Source organism: Symphodus melops, assembly GCF_947650265.1.
Source record: "Symphodus melops genome assembly, chromosome: 3".
NCBI classification, from domain to species: domain Eukaryota; kingdom Metazoa; phylum Chordata; class Actinopteri; order Labriformes; family Labridae; genus Symphodus; species Symphodus melops.
The window spans coordinates 29,814,188-29,838,293 of record NC_136693.1 but is presented as its reverse complement, the minus strand read 5'-3'; the positions used below and the strand labels follow the sequence as shown (position 1 = coordinate 29,838,293).

The following is a 24,106-nucleotide window of genomic DNA, read 5'->3' as shown; positions in this document are numbered from 1 at the left end:
TAAAAATCTCTGAGACGACACAACATCTGCAGCCACATGTGTCCGCCTCCGAGTCATTCAGCGTTTCTGTTTTCATCGAGAGCCCCCTGGTGGGAGAATTTACACACATTTGTTGATTCTTAACAGCGTTGATGCCTTTCCTTATCTCCGGTCTAAACTTCCTGTCTCCTCCTCGTCAGGTTCAGATTATGACTGCTACTCTGTGAACGGGGACACTGAGGGGCCGGACGGACAGACAGACTTTGACAAGTCCTCCACCATCCCTCGCCACTCCAACATCGCACAGAACTACCGACGAATGATCCAGACCAAGAGGCCTGCCAGCACTGCCGGGCTGCCCAGTGGCGTTCTGGGTCCTGGAGGTCATGTGATACCTGGACAGCCGGGTGGAGCAGGCGGAGGAGGAGCGGGCACTCCAGGCACCGCCACCATCCGCAGGACCCCGTCCACGAAACCAGGTGTGAGGCGCACGCTGTCCAATGCAGGGCCCATCCCCATTCGACCACCCATCGTGCCTGTAAAGACCCCCACTGTCCCCGGAGACTCCCACTCACCTGGTGCAGGTGGAGGTGGGTACGCAGGGGGGGGGCATGTGGGGGGCGTGCCTGTGCGTGTGGGCAGTGAGGAGTGTGTGTTCTTCACTGGAGTGGACGATGCACAGGGAGCGCTTGATTACGTGAAGGCGTCACCAAAGCGCCTCAGCCTGCCCAACACTGCATGGGGGTCCGGGGCGGCGTTAGAGGTCTACGCCCAGCAGCACGGGGGTCTTGTTCTGGGAGCCGGCTCAGAGGAGGAGCAGATGATCGCAGCCAATCGGCACAGCCTGGTGGAGAAGATCGGTGAGTTGGTAGCCAGCGCACACGCCCTCGGAGAGGGTCAGTTTCCTTTCCCCGCCCTCCCCGATGACCCCGCCCTGCAGCCAGCCGGCCCCGCCGACTCTCAGACGGGGACAGAGGGGGCGGAGGGGTCCGGCGACATGTTGACCACCATCAGGAGAGGAGTCCGTCTTCGCAAGACCGTCTCAAACGACCGATCGGCCCCGCGCATCTTGTGATCGGAGGAAAAGCAGAGACGAGGAGGAGGATGAAGAGGAGGAAGTTCGTCAGCCAATAGGGAGGCAGGTGTTGGTGTGGTGCAACCCAACCGCCTAGTACACAAAAACTTAACCATGTAGGAAGAGCTCTAATATAAACAGAAGATGAATGAAAACAAAAACATACACAAAAAACGAGTGTAAAGACATCATTAGAGTAAATGATATATAATATAATAATAATAATAATAACAACGTTAATAATGTTAACCAATGCTGATCATTAAGAAGTTAAATACTGAATATTGACAGGCTCCTAGACAGCCACTATAACTAGTGTGTGTTGGACGCATGTTTGTCTTCTCTACACCTCCACCCAGGGATGGAAAGGCTCGCAGGAAAAACAGATGAAAAGAGGTGAAGAAAGAGCGAAAGACTGGGTTCTGTTTGCCAACGTTTCCCCTTTCCCTCCAACTAACCCGACCGTCGAACGCCAGAGGAAGGACAGACTGATGACTGAAGGACGGGCGAGAAAGAGAGAGAGAGAGAGGGGGGGGTGGAGGAGGCTGGATTGAACCCAGGCCGTCTCAGCAGCGACATACTGTACTTACTCGCCCACTGAGCTGAAGCTTTGGTATTAGCACGGGGAGCTAACAGGCCGGAGGGCTCCTCTGGTTCACCCCAATGTAAAAGAGTCTTTAAAAAATACGGTTGGCATTGAACCGTGCTAGTGCCCCCTTCCCCTCTCTCTCTCTTTGTGTGTGTAGTGTGTGTGTGTGTGTGTGCATAATGAGAATGCATGAAAGTGAAGAGAAAGTGTGTGCACATGTGAATGACTGCGTGTGTGTGTGTGTGTGTGTGTGTGTGTGTGTGCAAAGGGGGCGGGTAGAGCTCTGCTGCAGGACAGCTGGTTACCCAATGAGGGCAGGGCTTTTCTCCTGTGTGTTGTGCGTGTATTTTCTTGTTTATATCGTGACGTCATTTACCTTGTTACCACTGTCGGAGAAGTCACAAGAAGTAATCCAGGAGTATAGATATATTCATATATATTTTCTAGAACCAGAGAGAAAATGTTAAATCAGAAATGGAGCAATAAATGTGTTTTATTTTCTTGTTTTTTCGAGGAGAGCATCAGTGGAGGGCTGTAGGTTCCTCCCGTGTCACATTCAGGCAATCATCAGGAATGCTAAATTACACATCGACTGTGAATACACGACGAGACTAGTTTGAGGGCGACGTCTCTCTCTGTCGCTTACTGGAGGAGGAAATGCATGAGGAAAAAAAATGTTGAAAAAAAACAAAAAAACTTGAAGCACTTTGATAGGTTTTTGGAGTATGCACAATAGCCACTAGGTGTCGCTGTAGTCATACCATATGAGAGGGAGGGTGGAAGTGAGAGAGATGGTTGCCAGAAGGACTGCATTCATTTCATACGTAGAAGAAGAAGAAGAGGAGGAGAGAAAGGGACTAAGAGGAAGTGATGAACACTGGTGAAAGAGGAGCGATGAACCAGAAGAGAGAGGGGATTAGAAAGTAGAGAAATGATTTGTCTAATATTGGGTTGGAGGGGTGCGCTGGTATCAAAATATGAGTACGAGTTGATTAACACTCTTTCAATGGATCATTAAAGGAACCATCTGCGAGAACGCATTCCGGTAGGATTATTATTATGAACGCCATTATTCAAAACTCGCCTGGCAGACGAAAGGTGTTTTTTGACTTCAGGAACTTTTCCAATAGACCTAAGAACGATTTGACTCCTCCCCTTTTTTTTTGTGATTCCACACCGCAGGAACCACAAACTGTTTACGTTCCTTGAACTCCGATTAGAGGAACCTTTTGTGGCTCCAGCTCCAGAGTTGCTCCTCTCCCAGAATCATGGCGGTGGGATTGTTTCGCAGCGAACTCTAAAGTGGATAATTCCTATTCCTCAAAAAGTTCCCAGAACCATTTGGACCGGTCACCTTCATGGGCTGAAGGAAGAGTTAGTCCTATGCTAACATTAGCTACTGATGTGCTTCAACCTGTGTCGCGTTCAGGGCCAAGTGTTAACTGCTTTGTCTGTCGAGGTGTTTAAAGTCGCTCGGCAGTGACAGGAAGTGAAATATCAGTCGTGAAATGAACTTCTGATCCTGATGAGGCGTGTCTCATGTATTTAGAGTTAAAGGTCGCCGGGTCAAGGGTTAACCCTTTACAGGGCACTCATTGAAATACTTTGAAATTCAAAAATCCAACCTCAGAGCGCTATTGGGAGACATCATTTTTTAATTTCATTTAGAAAAATAACATTGACGAAGTTAACATATTTGGTTCAAATGTCACAACAGCAGGATCAGTGATCTCTTCTGATTGGCTGAGTGAGGATCACATGCTTCTCGACCTTATTGTATGTGATGTTTGTGGAGATTACCAAAAAAAGTTCCTTGTTCCGATAAAGAGTTGGATTAAACATGTCAGACATGATAAATCAAACTGGTGTGTTTTGATACCACGGAAACCACAATTTAAATCCTCTGCACCCAACATTTGGTCATTTCCTTTTTCACAAAATTGAATGCAAACTGTAAATTTTACGTTTCGGTACCAAAGGTTGCAAACGTGTTTTGTGCAATCTAGACAGACAGCGCAGTCTCTCTTAAAGCTTCACTACTTCTCGATGCTGTCGTCGATTAAGACAATGATGGTTTCATTGATGCAGAGCACACCTCGCCTCTGCTTAAGAACAAAACATGTCTGTCTGAAGGACCTGGAGGGGTTCAGCTCAGTTCAGCCCGGATCAGCTCAGGAAGGATGATTTCAGGCGTGAGCGGTGATGAGTCCTGCTGGATGTGTGACGGCTGACGACAGAGTGTTTTTAGTTCAGAGAGAGAGAGAAAGAGTGTGTGTCAAGCATTTCACTGCCTGTTGGAACAATATTGACTCCATGTGCTGTACTTGTAAATGAGGAATCAGGCGCACAGATTTGGTACAAACGTTTGTTAGAGAATTACATGGAACATTTGTTTCGATGATTTTATTTTTCGGTTTGCAGTACTGTTTAATATTTAGTCTTACTTTGAATTAATGTAAAAAAAAAAAAAAAACTTACAAAAAAAAAAAAAAACTCCTGTGGAAACACAAACTACTAAGCTGTGTAACATATGGATGTCGGGTGTGTGGGCTGAGAGTGCGTGTGTCCTCGTCTGGATGTTGACCTTTAGGATAGTGAACTCTTCATCACACGTCTGTACGCTCTCTAGCAGTGACCCGAGCATAGCCATCGCTTTCCAACATGCTCGTTCTGTTGACTCATTTTCTTTACTGTGTGAAACTTGATTTGGGCTGTTTGAGAAGCGAGGAGACGTTTTGCAACACTCTGCCTGTGCACTTTGATTTTATTTTATTTTTTTGGTCGTATTTTAAGACTGTGCTTCGGCAAAGGGATGTTTGTTTCTTTCTGCGAGGGGACCCTGTGTATGTGTGTGTTTGTCACATGTGGATGCATCAGCTGATCATGGCAGGGCGAGCGGGGGAGAGGGTGGAAGGGGAGAGCAGGCGGACATGGACTCCATTCCCCCCCCCACACTGCAAAGATTAAAAATAAAACTGAGTGTTTTCGTCTGATCTAAAAATATTAAAAAACATCTTATAGCACTTAACGCAGGGCTCGGCAGCATGGCTCCCAAAGTCAAAATCCTGTTCATTTTTTTTCCTCAGCAAATTTGATTATTCGCCATGATGTCATAACCATCCAAGGTGGACTGACCACGAGCTAGCCAAGGGTGAAACGTTTGGTTTATTCAAGAGGTTGGGGGAAAGGAACTACACTACCCATGAACAGCATCAACTCTGATTACTGGGACTTGATGTTACCATGGCAACGTTTCCAGCCCCTCTACGACTGTATACTGCAGTGAATGTAGTTTATATATACAACAACACAAACTACTCGTATAAACACGTTATCAACCACGGCAGCTACTTTTAAGAGGAAGAGGTTTTCTTTGCAATGGATTGTGGGATGGGTAGTTTTTTGACAGTCTTGTACATTTGACTTTTTATTCCCTTTTTTTCGATGCTGTTTTGGCGCCAAATCACATCATTTACAGTCCTGAGTATTGGGGTAGCTGGTTGTCATGGTTACAGGCTTCGAATCTCTTGACAAATTTATTTCCGGAACAAGAGCCGCAGAAAAAGTGGGCGGTCCCTGTTGAGCTTTATCAGCGACAGTCATCTGACAAGTCCCGATGAAAACGAACATATCAGGCGACACGCTACACGTTTCCCTGAGTTTGGTAAAAATGAGATCATACAACACATTTCAAGCTTTTTTTTTAATGCTTTTTAAAAGTTGAGATTAGACTTTCATGTGGACTTGTCACGTGACTGTGGCTTGCATTAAGTAAAATGAGATATTTTATAGAAATTAGACAAATGTGCCTGCTATTATTTGAGTTTTTGCAGCGAAAGAAAATGAAATAAAAACACATTGCCTTTGACAAACTGCTGATGTGAAGAACCTGTCCAGTCACACTGTGCATAAAATGTCCGACTGTCTGCTGAATGTACTGCAAGCTGAAGGGAGCATCAAGCTGAACATTTGCAATGACAGAACTGTGAGTTGTGCATCAGTTTGAAACAGAAGGAACAGCAATACAGAGACAGTGATCATGTTCGTACGTGTGCGGGGTCAGTAAAGGAAAATACCGCTGTTCTCTCCACTCCCGAGTGACCCTCGTTTAAAAGCTGCTCCACTTTGCATCGCTCACAGACTCTCTGCTGTGTGTGCAATCAGAGCCAATTATTACTCGCCTGAATGTGTACGTGCTAAATGTTTATTATTACTTCGAGTACATGCTGGAGGAGCAATAACTCACGGCCAGTTATCTACAGGAAGTGATTCCTTTATTAACATGCCATGCAGGACACGATGAAATGATGGACAGCAACTCAGGATTCTGAGATAGAGACATATCAAGGATGAGTGGGAGTAACGCCACCGGTATTTTCCTTTCGAATGTCCAGGAATCAGCACAAGAGGTTTATCTGGTGAAACAATAATGTCTTTAATAACATGCTGAATTCATTAACCGTGAACTAACTGTCTGAACAAGCTCAAGTAACCACTCTGCTGCACCTGTGAGTGTGAAATGTGTGTGTGTGTGTGCATAGAAGTACGTCTGCAGGCACGGAGGCAAAGCAGGAGCTGCAGTGAAGCACAGCGCATACAGCAGAAACACACACACACACACACACACACACACTTTAATGAAAACTACGGCCCGGTACGACAGGAACACATGCTGTAACGTTTTAAAGGAGCGATACGTAACTCATTAGAGTCGATGCTCATGCAGGTTGCCCTGTTGCGGACACTGAAGCTTCAGTGTTTAGCCGCAGCTCTGCAGCTCCTTTTTAATGGCAGGAAAATTCAACAGCACATTTTTAAGGTGAACCCAAACAGCCAATTTTAACAAGTTAATGGGATTATTTAACACGTCCACCTTTGACAATCTAATACTGTGTTTGGAAAACGTAAAGAAATCAGAATTCACGTATGAGCCTCTGCACAGATTTGTTTTTCCCGCTATGGTAACACGCTGCCTTCCTGTCTCCTGATCGGACCAGCACACCCAAAAAAACGCTGCCTGACTGACAAGTTAGAAACAACACTTGTCTGGATGAGAGTCCCATCAGTGGAAGGCAGTCCCACTCCTATCAACGCTAATGAAAAATACATGTGATGAAGTCTTCATTTCCACCACAGTCCACAGCGACTTCACTCTGACGCTCTCTCCGTCTGTCTCCCCTCTCCCATCCTTCCCCCCTCTCCCCCCCCCCTCTGTTTCTTTTCGTCCGTCTCCATGTGTGGCGTTGTTGGTGAGCGTGCTAACGGCTAACGGCTGGTATCATTATGGCTCCTGGGTGTGTTGTTAAAAAGCAGCATTAGCAAGAGTAAACTTCCCCCCTGCTGTGCTGCAGCTTGACGTCAGAAGCTCAGCCTCAGAGCGAGACTACATTTTAATTAATTTTGATCAGGCTTTGAAGACGATCTTCTCACAGGCTGCTTACGTTTGGACACTTTGTGGTTTCTCACGAGCTTCTGGAAAAGAGAAACAGGATGCACGCAGGAGAAGGGCTTTGGCGCCACAGGTCACGCCAGCACACTTACACCTTGCAGAGTCCAAAAGTGTTAACCAATCCCAATCGGACTTATTCAGCGTCTTACCCAAGGACACATCGGACATATGGCGGCACGTTGTTGTTTTCACGTTGCCAGATGTGACGAATAAAAAGTAGGGCGGGCGATTCAGAAGCTCTGCTGATGGTTGGAGGACATAAAACATTGAAGTCAACGCACTTGTCTCCGCCTGTTGACTGTCTGCACCGTGTGCACCAGTTTCCGTGGTTACTAAGGTTCACGGGAGACGTCGACTGTGACCATTTGCTTATTTTGCACTTCTGGCAAGACGAAATCAAGTATTCTGAAAAGGACTGGATCCTGAATCAAGAGATTGAGATCATGCGCTCGTTAAGTAAACGTTTTCTTTACCCAACCGCTTTCAAGCTTTACAACCGAGCGCCAACCTCCGCTGTTCAGAAACTCTGAGGTCGCACTACCGCTCATGTTAAAATTTCACAGAAGTATTTCTTTGTTCTAATGTATTTATTATTTTTTTATCCAACATTGGCACAGCTGAGATGGTCGACACGTCGGCGTTTTGAAGAAGCTTAAGCCCCGCCTCAGTTTTGCCGCGTTCCCTGTCACAAAGTCGGATTATAAGGTTAAAACAGCATTTTCAACAAGGTGACCGCCATCATTGAACCTCCAGTTTGTCCATTATTTAGACAGTCTGATGTTTGCAACCAGTGTCGTCGCCCCCTGCTGGCCATCAGGAAGAATGCAGATTTAATTTAGTCCAAAGCCATGTCTTATATCCGCTCAGCCCACTCCACTAGCCATCTGCCCAGGTTATGAGTGTGTACTGTTTGTATGTGTGTGTTTGTATGTGTGTTGCACGAGGACACGTGGTTAAGACCCCTACTGCTCCGCTCTCCCACCTCCCACACGCAATCTGTCCATCCTTCCTGCCCTCGAACACGGAGGTAACACTCCACGCAAACACACACAGTCAGAGGCAAACATTGTTATGTCCATTAAAGCAACATCATGCTACGTTCAAGTCCTGCAGGGTTCCACGCCGCCGCCGCCGCCGTGCAGAGTCGAGGGGTCAGATGAAACTGAATGTGTCACTGTCGGTACAGAAAGGAGCGTGCTCTCTTTCTCTTCCTCTTCTTCAGCCTTCAAACGCCAAAAGGAGAATCTCTCTGCTGAAGGCGACGGCTTCATTTCACTGACACAAAGTCGTCCTTTGAATTAGGAAAAAAAAAAACCTGAGTCCACATCTGCTTCCACCTTTTCTCTCCTCTCCTCCCTCTCTGCAGACTCTGTGCTCTCGTCCGTCTCTTCTTCTTCTTCTTCTTCTTCTTCTTTAATTTATTGTGAGTTGATTTCTAAGGTTGTTTCGCCTCTGTCGCTGATGATAAGGTTTTCTTTTTTTGTCTTCCTTTTTGTAAAATTGACCCTTTTTTTTGTTAACTTTAGTCACTGCTAATGTAACAAAACGCACTGTGATGATTCCAGTATTAATAAAAGTTGTACTTAAACTGTGCTCTGCTGTGCAGGGTGGGTGTTTTTTATTTATTTATTCAAGAAGATACAAGAGCAGGCGCTGTTCACTGACCTGCATGTGCAGTTTTTAAAATGATTCAAAGAATAATGCGAGATTTTAGCACGAGTTAAACTTCTGCAAAACTATAAATGTGAAAAAATAATAATTATTGAAGAGAGCAATTCTAATATGGTGACGGCTTTCATACTGGAACAAAGACAACATCCATGTCTTCAACACTAAGCGATATGAGGGAAACATTTCGAGGTTTCATGAACTTTCTACAGATTTATTATTTCAGATCATGCTGAACGACAACCTTTTAATTGAAGGGCCTAAATTAAAAACCACTCATATGACCAGTAGTTTAACAGACAGCAAACACAAGCAGATACAAGTGGCGGAAATCAGCGTCTTCCGGACGATGTCTGGACTCAGCTTCAGAGAGAGGGGGAGGAGCTTAGACATTCAGGGAGGAGCTTAAGGTAGAGTAGGAGTCAGTTGAGGTCTTGGTCAGGATGCCACTGAGGCTTTCTGGGCACGTCCAGCTGGGAGGAGACCCCGAGGTAGACCCAGAGCTCGCTTCCTGTCTTGCCTGGGAATCCCCTGGGAGGAGCTTGAAGACGAGAGAGGAAAGTGTGGTTGACTTACGGCGCTTTCTGCCACCTGACCCGACCTCCAATACGTGGAAGAAAAGGGATGGATGCAGTAATTTGAAGTAGCTTAAATGAGCATGGACTTTGTTAAACAGAAGAGAGATTTTGCCATTTGGGAAAACATCTTTAAATCAAGGTGCAAAATAATCCCTTAAAGTCATTTAGTAATTTAAAACAGAAAAAACAACATTAGAGATGAAAAAAAAAACAAGTGTTAAGAAAGTCTTGTTTTGGACAGAAGAGCATTAGAAAGAATAACAGAAACTGAATCAGGCCTCAGCGCACTTTTCTCTAAGTGAATACTGTGACTCGGAGGTCTTCACCTCAATTTATTTGCCTTTTTTTTCCAGGTTATAACCCGTGACAGTCAGGTTTAGATCCACACTGGAGGCAGAAAAAGAGACGAAAGAGAGGAGAAGGAGGCTGTGCGGTGATGTGTGCTGGTAGGGGGCGCCAAAGGTCTTCACACTGACCCTGCAGAAAACCTTCCAGACGCACACAGAGATAATAACACACAGACCAGCTGCCTTCAAAATGTCAGACACCTGAGCTACACCTCCTTCAGCCAACAGGTCAGCTGCTGTCCTCAGGTTGTCTGCTTTTCTGAGAAATGAAATGATTTTTATTTTTTTTTTACAAGCTGGTGGTGTGAACACAGAATTGGAAGGATAAATAAACCCTCCGCCTCACAAAAGGAATTAAAAAGCCAATAAATTCCCAGGCACGATGCAGCACTTAATCCATAAAAACGGACAAAACTCTTTTTATTATACTCCAGTCCATATCTCCTTCTCTTTTCAGTTCCCAACAAAAAGAGACAAAAGCTGCTGCTGCTGCTGCTTCAGGCCAGCGTCTGCAGAGACACAGTGAATAGACTATTGGTTAACTCAACCAAATCTTGTCTGACAGAACAAGGACACATTTCTTTTACTTAACACCTACTCCCACGTCACACGCACAGAGACACACAAAGAAAGTTTAATTAAAAAAGAAGTGGGCTTCAATTAATGGAACGGAGGGAAGAAGGATTCAGTCAAAGTCGGCGCAGCTCGAGGCTGTCAGCCTGATGGCCCGTCGTCTTTGTGCGTGTCGAAGAATTACAATACAACAAGTGTTGATTGAATCCTCCTGAATGTTTCCCCGTGTGCAAAAGAGCACCTTTATCTGCAGACATAAAACCAGCGCAAGCAGCAGAGTCCTCCCTGTCACTCACCTGGATCTATATTTATCTGTTCAGTCTTCTTCCTGATCACTTCTCAGCTCCATCAGGGTTAGGTCATCCATGATCCATCGGATTCAGGAATCAGACCAGTTTCTTCTTTAGCCTGCAGAGACATGACTTTCTAACACACCGATATTCACTTTTCATTCATTGTTGCCTGTTTTCAATCTCTTCTTAAAGAGATATGGAGCCTTCTTAGTCACGCTGAAGTTGCCCCTCGTCTTCATCACACATCCTGGTGTGATGAAGAGTCGACCTCGTTCTGTGTCAGCCATATTAAAGACGGCGCACAGCTACAAATATCCAAACACTGTGGTGGATAATAAAGCCTTCTTTTAATGAGATGATAAAACGTTTTATTGTGTTGTATTACTTCCTGGTGGTGTTATCTGGCTCGAGCCAATTAAAAACAGACGTGGCTAAAGTGGCGAGCAAGATAGCAGGGAGGAGTCCAGCTGAGTGACCTCTGCAGCAGGCAGGTGGTCAGAAAGGCGACCCCCCCGAGTCTCCTCCCCTCAGGCGGGTCTCTTTGTACCTGATGCTATGTCTTTGTTAACCAGCAGTTGTATTTTTATTTATTTTCTCTGGATGCCAGAGCTTCTCTGCTGGGCTTTCATATTTCATGTTTTATGTATGCACTTAATGTTAGTTGGATTATTTATAAATGTTTTCTGTATTTGTATGTTTCTGCCTGAAAAATGAAGTTCACTTTGGGGACAGATACCTTTGACCTTTTGACCTTTTACATTCAATTAGCTGTTTGTTATGTCGGGCTGGGTGTAGCCATGCCAGGGGAGCCATGCTGCCAGAAAGAGAGCAGACATTTGACCCCAACAATAACTGGTGAGCAAACTTTTTATCAGTAAGCTCCAAAAGCTGCTCGGAGCCAGAGAGAGGAGGCGAATGTTAGCCAGGGCGCTAGCACTAAACATGCATGTTTTAGTGTTTCATGACATCTGAGGAGGACGTTCAGCCTGTCCTGTGGGCCAGCATGCTTCTCCATTTTTTTGTCATTTGTTGATGCTGTAAATTGATCCAATTAGCTTTGATTGAAAGGGGGGAAAAAAACAATCTGTCGCTCTCCCTCCATCTTGGATCTCTGCAGCATCAGGCCCCGCCTCCAAAGATCCCCCCTCCTTCCATCGACAGGGAAAACTTCCCGCTGTGAGGGACATGTGTGAAGACATTTTTAGCACTTGTGTGAAGCTGTGGCTCAGTTGGTCGAGTCGTTCGTCTCGTAATCCGACGGTCGGGGGTTTGATCCCCAGATCCTGCAGCAACATGTCTGACCAGACAGTATTTAAGGGTTAAATACATCTGATGGTCTCCATCAGTGTGTCGGTGTGAAAGTGCTTCGAGGAGTCAGAAGAGCAGAGAAAGGCTATACGGCGATGACGGCACCAGACGAAGACGAGGAACATAACATACCTCTCAAAGTCAAAGATACATTCACACCTTTCTGCTGTGCTTCATCTCATGACATCCAAAAACAGCCTCCGGATGTTTGTTTTTTTAATCGTGTCCCTGAGCTGTAAAACATGGCAGCCAAAACGAATCTTTGAGTTGCATGTTTGAAATGAACCCTCTTGGTGAGGCACGGCGTGTTCCCTTTATGTGATAAATGAGGCTTTAGCTACCTGCAATCAAATGTAATATTTCACATGTGACACCGTGTGTGCTTCCTTAAATTGAGGTTGTAGAAATGTAACGTTCACTGTCACATTTTCTTCAACGTTTCGCTGATTTGTATCCTTGTTGATTTAGTCTCTGGCGCTTTTATCTCGCCGCTTTGTTTTCTCCCGTTTTGATGTTGCACTTTGAGATGAGTGAAATATGTATGCAATTAACTCTCTTCACTTTCTTTTCTCTTACACACACACACACACACACACACACACACACACACTCCATTGTTCATGAGATGCTGAGCGGCATGCATTAGGCGTGTGTGATGTCTGTTTAGTCTCCATGAAGATCAAAGAGCGCTTAAAGGCGCCCGTTTGTCTGACACAACACGCCGTGACAGCGCGGATGCACAAAAGGACTCTCGGTATGAAGAAAGTGACTCTGTGACCGTCTCGGGCTTTCCAAGGTTTATTGATATTTATTCTTTCACACAACAACATTCCTGCTCTGGTCCCTTTGTGAGGAAGACAGAAGGGAGCTGACGTGCGTCATGTGTTGTCACATCAGTATGTGCTGCATCGCACATAATGTGGATTTTTCATAAAGCACATTTAACATGTGAAGCCTGACACCTCTTCTCCAGCTCCACATTATCTGTCCCTGAAAATCACACGACAGTTGACCTCCAGCTAGTTATCTGACAAACATGACGTTAGAGTTAAAGGAAGCATCCCGAAGTAACAGCTGTCACCATTTAGTGTAGCTGCTCATTTCCTTCAGTGTTGTGCGTCACGTCCGTGTTTGCTGTCAGTCGTGACTCACACTTCCACGCGGTCCGTCCTCAGAGCGGGACAGCATCTCTGCTCTACAGGAAATACGCTGCGAGCACTCGCAAAGCTGGACTGGATAGATCGACACGGACAGGAAGTGAGACAAGTAAACACACATGTGTTGCCCTGTCAGTCTCACGTTGATCTGATAACTCTGTTTTACCGACTGTAACGTGATGAGGTACAGTCCGTGTGTTGTGCTTTTATTTTGAAGTTGCTGGACGCTGTTGTCGTTTGCTCCTGTGTGATCTTGTAGTTCCCGCATGATGTGAGAACAGCTGCGCTCATACTCCAGATACAGACTGTGTGTGTGTGTGTGTGTGTGTACAAAACAGAGACACTAGCATAAATAAAGTTATTCTGACAGCACTACAGTGAATAAGGTTGATATATCAGGAAGTCTGAGACACTGAGCCTGCTGAGGCCGAGTCTGACCAAGTTTTGAGACAAATGTCTGATTTTGAGACGCAGCTTTAAGCTCCATCATGCTTCATTTGTTGTACAGTAGAGCAGACCTTGGCTCAATCAGCTGCGTGACCAGTGGGATGTATTTCTAGCATGTTTGAAATCTTGGCTACACTGCACGTGCTCACACAGCGAAAGCAGAGTCAGCAGCTAAATTCTCTAACGACAGATTTTCTCCAGACTTCAGTGGTAGCGGTGCAGGAGCGAGGTCTTGGAGCTTGGAAACAAGAAAAGACGAGCACAGCAAAAGTGAAGTGTTCAAAGTTGCAAAAAAAAAAGAAGCCTGACTTGAATTCTTGGTAGGCTGAGTTGGCGGGTAAACAGAAGGTCGTGCGTTAGGAGGAGACGGACAGAGTGTGTGGGATCCTCACACAGCGGGGGTGCATTCAGATTTCCCTCCCTGACAATCTGAATGCATTTCCACTTTAGGCTACGTATTAATGCGACAGTGGAGAGGACGTGGATCTGCAGTTTTCCAAAAATGGACGACAAACACGCATCAAAAACCTTTGTCCCTTCTTACCGGTGAAATCATTCTGATTAAAGTTGGAATTGAAAAAAAGGAATGTAAGACACCAGGCTACAAGTGACAAAAGCTCAACTTCTTGTCCACTCATTAATCAACAAAATAAATGTGATTGTATACAATTAATTTCCTTATGCACTAATTTAGTCACCAGTGAGCATGAACTGTGACATGTATGTGTGCAAACGAAGAGCTGCACTAAGCATTCTTAAGTGAAATGTGTCAGATAAAACGTCACATCGTCATCGTTAGTGATCAGTCGGCGGAGCGAGTCGCTTTAATGTTGCATTATCTCGTCTCCTTTCCTAAAGGATGCACCCTACGCTAAAGGAGGCAGAGACGTTCCTTTCTTCAGCTTTTAGAGAACTCAAACGGCTCGTATCAGGATCCTGCTCTGCAGGAGTTTTCAGAGGAAACGTCCCCAAAGCACTCGGGTCGGACCGTTCAGTGTGAGCACGCCGCTCCTGATTGTCGGCTGTGCGGTGGAACGTTTCACTCGTACAGTTTGACGTGACATGAAATCGTACGAGTGCTAAGAAATTTGATTTAATTACAATCCTGCTGGAGGAGCTAAGTGAGTTTTACAATGCCGACTAAAGATATGAATACACGTGTAGCAGCGTTAAGTGAAGCCAGGTCTTGTAATTAATTGAAGGTCCTCCCACGCAGGTGTTCTCCATTAACCTGCTGATTAGACCTCCAGTCACGTGGAGCTCAGCTTCAGATTTGTTGTAAATTATGGGAAAGCAGCAGCAGAAGTCCTAATAAACATTACACGATAACGAAACGAAAAGAGAAAAGCTGATTGATTTACAGATAAAGTGCAGAATTCAATTCAGACACAGGCAGTGTCCAATTCTCTCACACGTGTTGTCTTTCAAGATGGAGCCAAAGGAAGGAAGGTTGACGAAACGAGAAGTCTCCTCACTCTGAAGGAAAAGCAGGATTTATTTCTCGACTAAAATCCAAACTTCACCTGGAGTTTAGAGGCCAGTTTGGAAAACTCACAGTCAAGAATAAATCCCAAAAAGTGTCACGTGACCAGAAGAAGATTTCATGACCCTCCAACATTTTTTTTTGGCTCATTTCAGTTTTTAGTGGTTTCAGAGATGATACACTCAGATCTGGCTCTCTTAATGTGAGCTGTACATTTGTCACAGAGCTGGTGAAAATGGAGCCAAGCTACTCCGGTTTTTGATTTTCCTTCCCTATCCCAGGCAGCATCCCAACTTCTGTAGAATACCAGGGGTCGTTTCGCCCTTTTACCCTGGACATGTTTGTTTATGAAAAACAAAAATCCATCATAAAAATAATTCCAGGCTTGCTTTTCATAGTCCGATCAAAAAGGAGCCTAATCATGTATTTAAGCATGATCACTAGAGTGTCTAAAATATCCTTAAAGAAGAAACCAAGGCTGGCTTTTGGGAAGTTTATCATTCCTACCTGTTCCAATGATCACTTCAATCATTTGTATCGGCGTCCTTATGAGGGGCATTTGTTAAAATCAAGTCAATAAGGGTCGATCTTGTCGATTGCTTAATGTGAGGATGATTAATTAGCTGAGAATCACAAACAGATTGAAGTCAGAGGCTGCAGACAGCCAATCACAATTTAGATCCCCAACTAACACAAGCTTACTCACTACAAGCTCGGAAAGGTAAAGTTTCAGGGTGTAACATTTCTGATTGTAAATCGACATGAACATTTTTATTTCAGTGAGGATGTTCAGCAGTTAGGAGGCAGAAATAAAAAATGTAATTTACTTGCCATAAAAATGGCACAAAATAACAAAAAACAAAAGTCCCAGTTAATTTAATACAACAACTACATCAAATAAAAAAAGAAAAGTAAAAACTGCCTCCTTGTTATGTTTTACCTCCTTCTTGTAAGATATTTATTTCAGTAGTTCATGTTTTCTTTTCATTTTAAAGGGTTTATTTTGGTGGCTTTTTATGCTTTTATTGTGAAAAGGAGCCACAGGTTGAAACCAGGCTCCCTGATTTAAAGAAGCAGCCTTCACACACGGGTCTCTGACTAACCACGAGGCTGCCGGCGCCCCTTCTTCTTGCATTCTGAAGTACAGCTTTGCAGAAGTAATCCACAAAGTGATTAGCTTTCACAACATCTGCCTGGGTTGTGATCTCTCTGTCTTTCATTTCAGCCACGTTTCCACCTGCTCACCTGCATCCACTGTCCGGCGTCGCCCCTGCCCGCCCTCTTCCACTCATTCCCTGCAACGTTTTAATAATTGCTCATGTCTTGATTACCACACCTGATCCCCTCTGCACCTCTCAAACCCGACCCTCGACCCTGAACGTTGTAACGGCGCTCTGTGTCGGACACACACGCTTCCCTTCAACATCACATATATTAGGCTTCGTCGAGGCTGACGGTACGATATGCAACGCTTCAACTGCAACACAGAGGTAAGATCCTTTTAATTCAACCATGAAGAAAGATTTATTTATTTCCCAGACTGGACAGTGAATAGAGCCAGTCATCGTGGGGAGAGAGAGAGTGAGGAAGCACGTGCTGGGAAAGTAGCCCCAGGTCAGATTTGAACCTGGGTGCTGACACGCACCACTCGGCTCCCGGCGAGCCTCTTTAACCTCTCGAAAACACGTTTGACATGAGGAAACAGGTAACGCCGCTAACGAAGGTACGAAACATGGATGCACTGACTGAGGCGGTGTCACAAAGCGTCACTGCTCCACATGTGATGGGTCTCAGATGAAGGTTAGCATCCTTTGAACGCAGCCTTCGAACTGGCCGATCAGGAATGAGACGGCGGTCTGATCTACATGATTTACAATTCAAGTCTTAAGATCCCCCCGATCTTGACCTTTCTTCTTACTGTCAGCGCCGCCTCTGAACCCCCCATGGAGTCCAGACACCGGGGGCTGATGGGACGAAGAATGTGATGAAAGTGCGAAGGCTTGGTTGTGATGGGGAGTTGGAGGGTGGCACATAACGCTGGAAGAGATGACAGCAGGAACATGATAGGCTAGCTATGAGGGAGTGGAGCAGGTGATTGGACAGATGTGAGCAGGTGATGATTAGAAACGAGTTAGCATGCGCGGAGGAGCGATGTGACAGAAGAGGAGAATAAAAAATAGAACTCTAGGAGATATCGGACAAAACGTGTTTATACAGCAGCCTGGGATGAGACTGCGTTGACCTCCTGCCGGGTCGGACTGTCTGCCTCTGTGACGGGGAAACGATCATATACACTCCAAAGAAGCATCACATACTGTAGCTGCTATTTATATATGAAGTGTTGAAATGCTGCTTGTGCTCCGGTTCTCTTCTCGTCATATTAGGAGACCGAGTTTATCTGACTGTGAGATCACTCAGCGGCTCATATTATCACACATATAATCTGATTCATCTGTGTACAGATCTGGCCTCAACAAACATCAAACGCGTCTCTTTATCCAATCAAATCTTGGCGCTGTCTCTAATACTGTCGTTGTTTTTTTCCTCCCTTGTCTTTTTTCTGCTTCCTCTTCTGCAGAATGTTAAACATTTTGTAAATGTGAGCCGCGAGCGACTGGCGATGCATATCAACAGTTAGCAGCTGAAGAAACCGACTTCATGAAACATTAATTCAGGACCTGTAATAAGAGAGATTTTGACTTCAAAGGTCGACACAACGTGAGGACAAACGTAACAGAGGGAGAACGCGTGAGAAGAGCAATAGTTTTACCTGTGATGGAAATAAATTGTGATCGAGGAGCAACAAGGCCTGCGAGTGGCATGTTTTGATTATCACGCTGATAGGTGGCCTACTGTGAGAGCTCACAATGAATGAGGCAGACCTCATGTTTAAATGTATATATTACTGAAAATGGAGGGGTGGGGAGGGGGGGGGGAATCAGGAGAAGAATAACAAAGCAAGGTTGCGGGAGATAAAAAGGATGTCTGGATTCGTCTGTCTGAGAGAATGACAGAAGAATGTCGGTCTTTTCTGCATTTTGTGCCTCTCATCATGTCCTAACAGGGCTGTCAGGCTTCAGGGAGAATGGCGGGCTCCTTCATCTGCAGCAGCTGAAAGGCAAATCAGATATCACAGAATACCTCCGCTCACAGTGAGGAGGAGAAAAAGAAGCAACCCGTCAAGAGCATCTCTTCTGCATACGGAGTGGCCTCGAGGAGGAGCGGGGACGGGAGAGGAGGCTGACAGAAGAAAGGCTGTCAGAGTAAATGACGTGCTGTTAGCTCTCACAGCGTGTCCACAACAGGCTGAATGACAGAGCAACACGGGGAGAAGAAACACATCTGTGAGGAGTGACGCTGAGATGACACAGTCGACAACAAGCACATGAATATGCATCAGTAATAAGAGGATATCAACCGTCCTGTTTCACTGGCATCCTGGTTACTTTGCCTCATGTATGGTGGCCCTGGTAGGACATCACAAAGTCAGCTTGAGCTCAACTTATAAACAGATAATGGTGTGAAGTAAACAGGGTCCCTTTTTACCCTTTTAAGATGTGTCTTCTTCTAAATCTCACAACCTGAAAGGACTTTGTTTGGTCTAAAATACGACAAAGAAACGAGAACAGATTCAACTTGGTGCTGCACATCTGATGGAAGAGGGGGCGACGAACTGCTGCTCTCAGACAGGAAGTGAAGATAAAGGAGGGAGGCGGAGGGGAAAGAGAGAAGGTTTGTATCTCCTCTGAAAGTCGAATATTATCCCTTTTAAAGTGTGTTTTCCATGTTTTCATGTAATTGAGATCACATGGACCACGCCAGGATGTAACCCCTCGTCTTGCTCAGTGACAGCGGCTCCAACCCTAAACGGGAAATGAGAGCTGTGCTGCTTCATTGATCACACGTGCATCAGGAGAACAAAGTAAGGTCAGGGTGTAAGTTGTTGCTGTCGCCATCACAAGGCTGATCATCGAGAACATTTTCTGCAGGCTGACGTGACTCGAGGGCTTTTAGAGGCTGAAGAGCTTCTGAACGCAGACAGAAATGAGAGATGTCAGAGGGGCTGATCATCATGTCAGACGAAGCAGCAGAGACAAACAGGTGGAGTGGTTCGCTCCACACTCACCCTGGATATACTTCTCTTTTTATTTTACAGTGAAGGGGGATCAGCCATGGACAGGTTTCTGTCATTCAGTAATTTAGAAAAGCAACAACAGCACCAAAACACACGAGACGTCAGAAAGCACACAAGAAATGAGCAAAGACAGGAAGTGACCAGGAGGCAGGAAGTGACTCATCGAAGGTGTCATCTCTCTCCACAACAGCTTCAACATTTTGGTCGTAACTTTTCATCGAGCTCTTTCCTATTATTGGTGTAATACATCATTATTATTATATTTTGGACCTACCTGCTCCGCTACATGGCGCCAAACGCATGTGGCGTACTTCCTGTTAAAAAGACAAACAGTGCACTCGTCCAATCAGCGACCACAGATCCCTACCTCCCATTGGAAGTTAATGTTGTTGTGTTTTCTTATTTGTTGAGTTTTTTCTGATTTCTTGTTTTGATTTGTTTGTGATGTGTTTTATGATGTCTGGAGAGAGAGAGGCGCTCGTAGAGTGAGGGCGAGGGAGTGTGTATATGTGCGCCTCCTGTCCGCTCTGTATTAACATGAACCATGCTGAAAAGTTCCTCGTCATGTTTTCATGTGTCTTGCTGCTGTGTCGACGTTGGCGTGGTGCTGAGTTGTCAAAAGTTCTGAAATATGTGCGAAAATCCAGTTAACACTTTTAAAATTTTAAAATGTATCAGTTCAGAGAACTGAGTGACCTTCTGTGAGCTGCTCCAAACATGACTGTACGATACTGTCGAAGCCATTTGATTCATCATCCTGCTTTTCTCAGAGAGAGGGAGAGAGAGAGGGAGAGAGAGAGAGAGAGAGAGGGGGAGAGAGAGGGAGAGAGAGGGAGAGAGAGAGATAGAGAGAGAGATAGAGAGAGAGAGGGAGAGAGAGAGAGAGAGAGAGAGAGAGAGAGAGACAGAGCGAGAGGACTCACATTGCTTCGTCTCCATTGTGATTCACAGGTAACCATGACAGCAGCGCGTCTGTCATATGTAGCCAGTTACAGATCCATCTCACACACACACACACACACACACACACACACACACACACACACACACACACACACACACACACACACACACACACACACACACACATTCAGAGGCCAGGCTGTGGGAACATGTTGAGTAGGTAATGCTTCTTCTTTGGACTCAAACTCAGCACACAGCAAATATCTGTGTTTTTGATTTTCCATCATCACCTTGACTTCAAAGTCAAAGTCATCTTTATCATCATGTTTGAACATGTGCTGTACCCATGTACCCATGTATGTCTCTGACCCATGGGTGTAAAACTAACATGAGAAAATTTTGTAAAATATTTACACAATATAAAGGATAAAAATTGAAATACAGATTTTGGTTCAACTCGTCACTTTCGCCAGCTTTCTGTCCCCATTTTCGTAGCAAACTGGAACATTTTGATCATTGCTTTTCACTCATTTGCATCTACGAATATTTGTTAATAAGAGCAGACAGACAGTCAATAACTCGATAGAGAGGAAGGAAAGGTCATAAATCAGTGCGAAATGCAAAAACAATGTTTGAGAGTGTGTTCCCAATATCATCAATAGCAGGTTCTCATTTACAGTCTCTGCGGAGCTGATTTCCCCGTCTGCTTAGAGGTGAGCTCATCAATGTGTTGATTGCATGCAGTCTTGAGACATTTCTCCCCCAAATCTAATAACACGAGCGCTGGTTAATATGCAAAATAATGAAGTTCCTCTACAACAGATCAAACTGTGCCGACGCTGTGATTCAGTTTCCTGAATACTAAACTGTCTGCACCGTCGTTCTCCTCCTGAAAAAAAAAAAAAGAAAAAGTTTTTATTTCATAATTTTCAAACATTTCCCCCTCACACCTCTTTTGCTCTATATTTCCATATTTGTATGGGGCCTCTCTCCCTCTCTGTGTCCCAGGCTGTGTGTTGATGCGTGTCTGCTCCTTTGTTGTGATGGTCCGGTCCGCGCTCGTGGATGCAGTTAGCCCGAAGCCCACAGCAGCACGCTCGCTAATTAAAGACAGCTAATGAACGACAGCAGCGGCATATCAATGACGGCTCCTCTTCTCCGCTGTGCTGACGGACGACCACGCAGAGTCAGGCGAGGAAGAACTCTGACCAACACACAGGTGTGTAAGGATGGAGGTTATTGCTGTTTCTTATGTCCATGCTTATCAAATACCGTTTCCTTCAGATGGACTTTTTTACAGCTCCTTCTGATTGAATGTGTCTGAATAACATCTAAAACACTGTGACTGAGGGGGATCCCGTGTTGAAGCTGTGGGTTCGAGTCCAGCAAGGGCCGAGCGAGGAAAACTTTTTGTAGAGGGTCTGTAAGATTTGTGCAGACTGTTATTCATGGATCAAATAACCGTGTGAGACAGACCACTTCACTTTGTGGTCTGAACAATATAAGAGCCTTCTCACTGTCTTCAGCATACTTTCCCCCTTACCCAGATGCTATATGTTAGCATGTAATTGCTAAATATAAATGGGGTCTTTGTGTCTTCAGTGGCAAGAAAAAAAAGGGGGTCTTAAATGCAGATCTGCAGGATTCAGAGTGTGTCTGATAAAACAGCGTATTGCATAAACGTTACAGTTACAGAATCAACAAGGAGTCTTTGAATACGAGGAACACTTGAGTTCGTCCTCTGTGCTCCTTCTCACTTTGCTGCCTTAAATAAAATAAAGCCTGAGTTTGCATCACAGAGGGAGTGTACAGTGACGTTCTGATGCAAGTCGTCTCCCTGATGTGTTATTGCACAAAGCCACAGAGGCTCATTGGCTCCCTGTGTGATCCCCTCCCCCACAAGCTCACGTCAGAGCACAGCGGACACTTTGAACCTGACTTCGCTCAACCCCGGCTGACTGTGAAATATGAATGTGATGTGATGTAAGCCCGTTCACAGATTTGTACTGTCAGACCGACTTCTCCTGCAAGATCAGAGTTTACAGAACCAGACCGGACACCTCAGTGTCAGTATCATGTGATACCTGTTGTTAATAGAGATTATTTGCAAACACACATCATCCTTCAAATTAACTTTGGCAAAGTTAAAAAAAAAAAAAGTCCCATGAGGCCAATCTTACACCTTCTTAAAAGTTCCCTGCATGCTTTCTAACTCGCAGATATCTGTTGATAATTCATTGGAGCGAGTACACAGAGCTGAGAACGAGCTCAAAGCTGAAGAAGGGGAGGGACACACTTCATTTTTAAGGCTCCACAAAAACCCAGTTGGAGAAACAGAAGGCGGTAAAAGGCGAAGAGTAAACAGGTAGCTCGAAGATTTCACTCAAACAAAAGGAAACTGTGTCAGCGCTAAAAAGGATTTATGGCTACACGGTCCCTGAAGCCTGCAGGAGCCAAGTTGCTGTAAATTGTTTGTCCTGGACTGCAAACATTCATCGAGAGCTGAACTTGATTTCTGTCTGTCTCACTGGTCCCCATGTCTTGAGCCCACAGAGGGAAATGGCTGCCAGTGACAGTGAAGTAGAAAGGATGACCCAGCGTCCTGCGGAGGGGACGGACGGTTTATTCATCGCTCAGCTGCGTGATTCTTGGCGCATAGCGAGAAGAGGGTAAAAGAAAAGAAGCATTGATGATAAAACACTGAATTAATTAACCACTTTGTGTGTTCTCCAACTCCTATTCTCTGCGGGCATAATTAAGATGTGTTTATTTGGACACAGTTTGCTCTTCAAGGAGGTAACACAACTAATTGGTATTATACCCAAGTCACACGTACATTGCAATTATATCAAATAGCTGCTGCTGCAGGAGCCACTGCACGGAGCTGGCAGGTCCAATTACTGATTTAAGAGATAGAAAATTAGGACGTGCTTAATGGATTTGTAAATGCAATAACATTTAAAGGGGAAGTTGTGCAGGGTCTCATGGGAGGAGGGGAGTCGAACACTCAATCAGCTCTCTCCGTTCCACTGTTTTCTTCAACGAGGGGGCTCGGTTGGGTGGGATTAGAGGGTGTTTCATTCTCTACTTGATGATGTTGCATAATTACACCCTTCATTAACAGATTAAGGCCACGAGGAAGTCTATTCTCAGACGTTCTGCAGTGCTGGGCTTGTTATTATTTAAGTGTGACACCTCAGCTTCTTTTTTTTTCCTGCAGAAAAAAAAAAATCACTGTTCGCTTCCCTTCCATCTACCTCTGTGGAAATCATACATATTTATCCCCCCCAACACACACACACACACACAAACACACACACACACACACATACCTGGAGTGATTTTGGGTGGGAGATGTTTTGAGGAAAAGCCTGTCAGTCAGAGGCAGGAGAAGGTTATATATAGAAGAAAGCAAAGGGAGCTTACTGTGGGACATACTGTACCAGACAGAGGAGCCACAGCTTACCTTTGTTCTCAGACAGGTTGGAAAGTGGAAACAGCTGCCAGGCTTAACGTGTCATCCCTTCAACAACATGTCATTTAAGAGGAGAGTAAACTTAACCTTACCTCCTTTTTCCTAACTCTCAGTCATGACGTCTGCAGCTTCAGAAGAAGAAGATATATTTTACTAATCTCGTGATTTTCACAATTTTATTGAACATGTTACACACACACACACACACACACACACACACACACACACACACACACTCTCTTTAGCTCACTGCCCTACAATCAACTGCTGCTCAATATTTATCAACTCCAACGTCGCACGCTCGCTCTGCGGTCGCCATGGTTTCCTCAACACAAACAAGCAAAAACTGTTAAAAAACAAAAACAGGTGGTTGTGGCGATGTGGTTTTGGCAGGCTGGTGATTCAGGAACAGACTCGAGATCGGAGCTCTGATGATCCAAACAGGAGGCGTTCCAAGCTGCTCTCACAGTCCACATGTGTTTGAATGAAACATTTTGATTTCCCTGATTGTCCGACTGCACTCGGGATTCTTTGGAGAAATAAATATCAAGACAAACAGTGATGAAACATCAAACCAGCCTGAAGTAGAACGAGAACGAGATCCATGTAAAGTGAAAGAACATGTTTACAACAGAGATGCCCCCCCC

At 45.0% G+C, this 24,106-nt stretch overlaps 1 protein-coding gene across 3 annotated transcripts in view; it reads left to right on the top strand.

The window, feature by feature from the left end:
- The window catches only part of mtss1lb (MTSS I-BAR domain containing 2b), a 223,060-nt gene that overhangs the window by 53,691 nt on the left and 145,263 nt on the right, over positions 1–24,106 (top strand). For 2 of the 3 annotated variants that reach the window (XM_079339523.1, XM_079339524.1), the window contains exon 14: positions 180–6,217. In XM_079339523.1, coding sequence (XP_079195649.1) covers positions 180–1,054 — 875 coding nt within the window. In that variant the 3' untranslated portion in view covers positions 1,055–6,217. Of the gene's footprint in view, positions 1–179; positions 6,218–24,106 lie in introns of those variants that run through there. The other variant, XR_013778760.1, reaches the window with a different exon arrangement.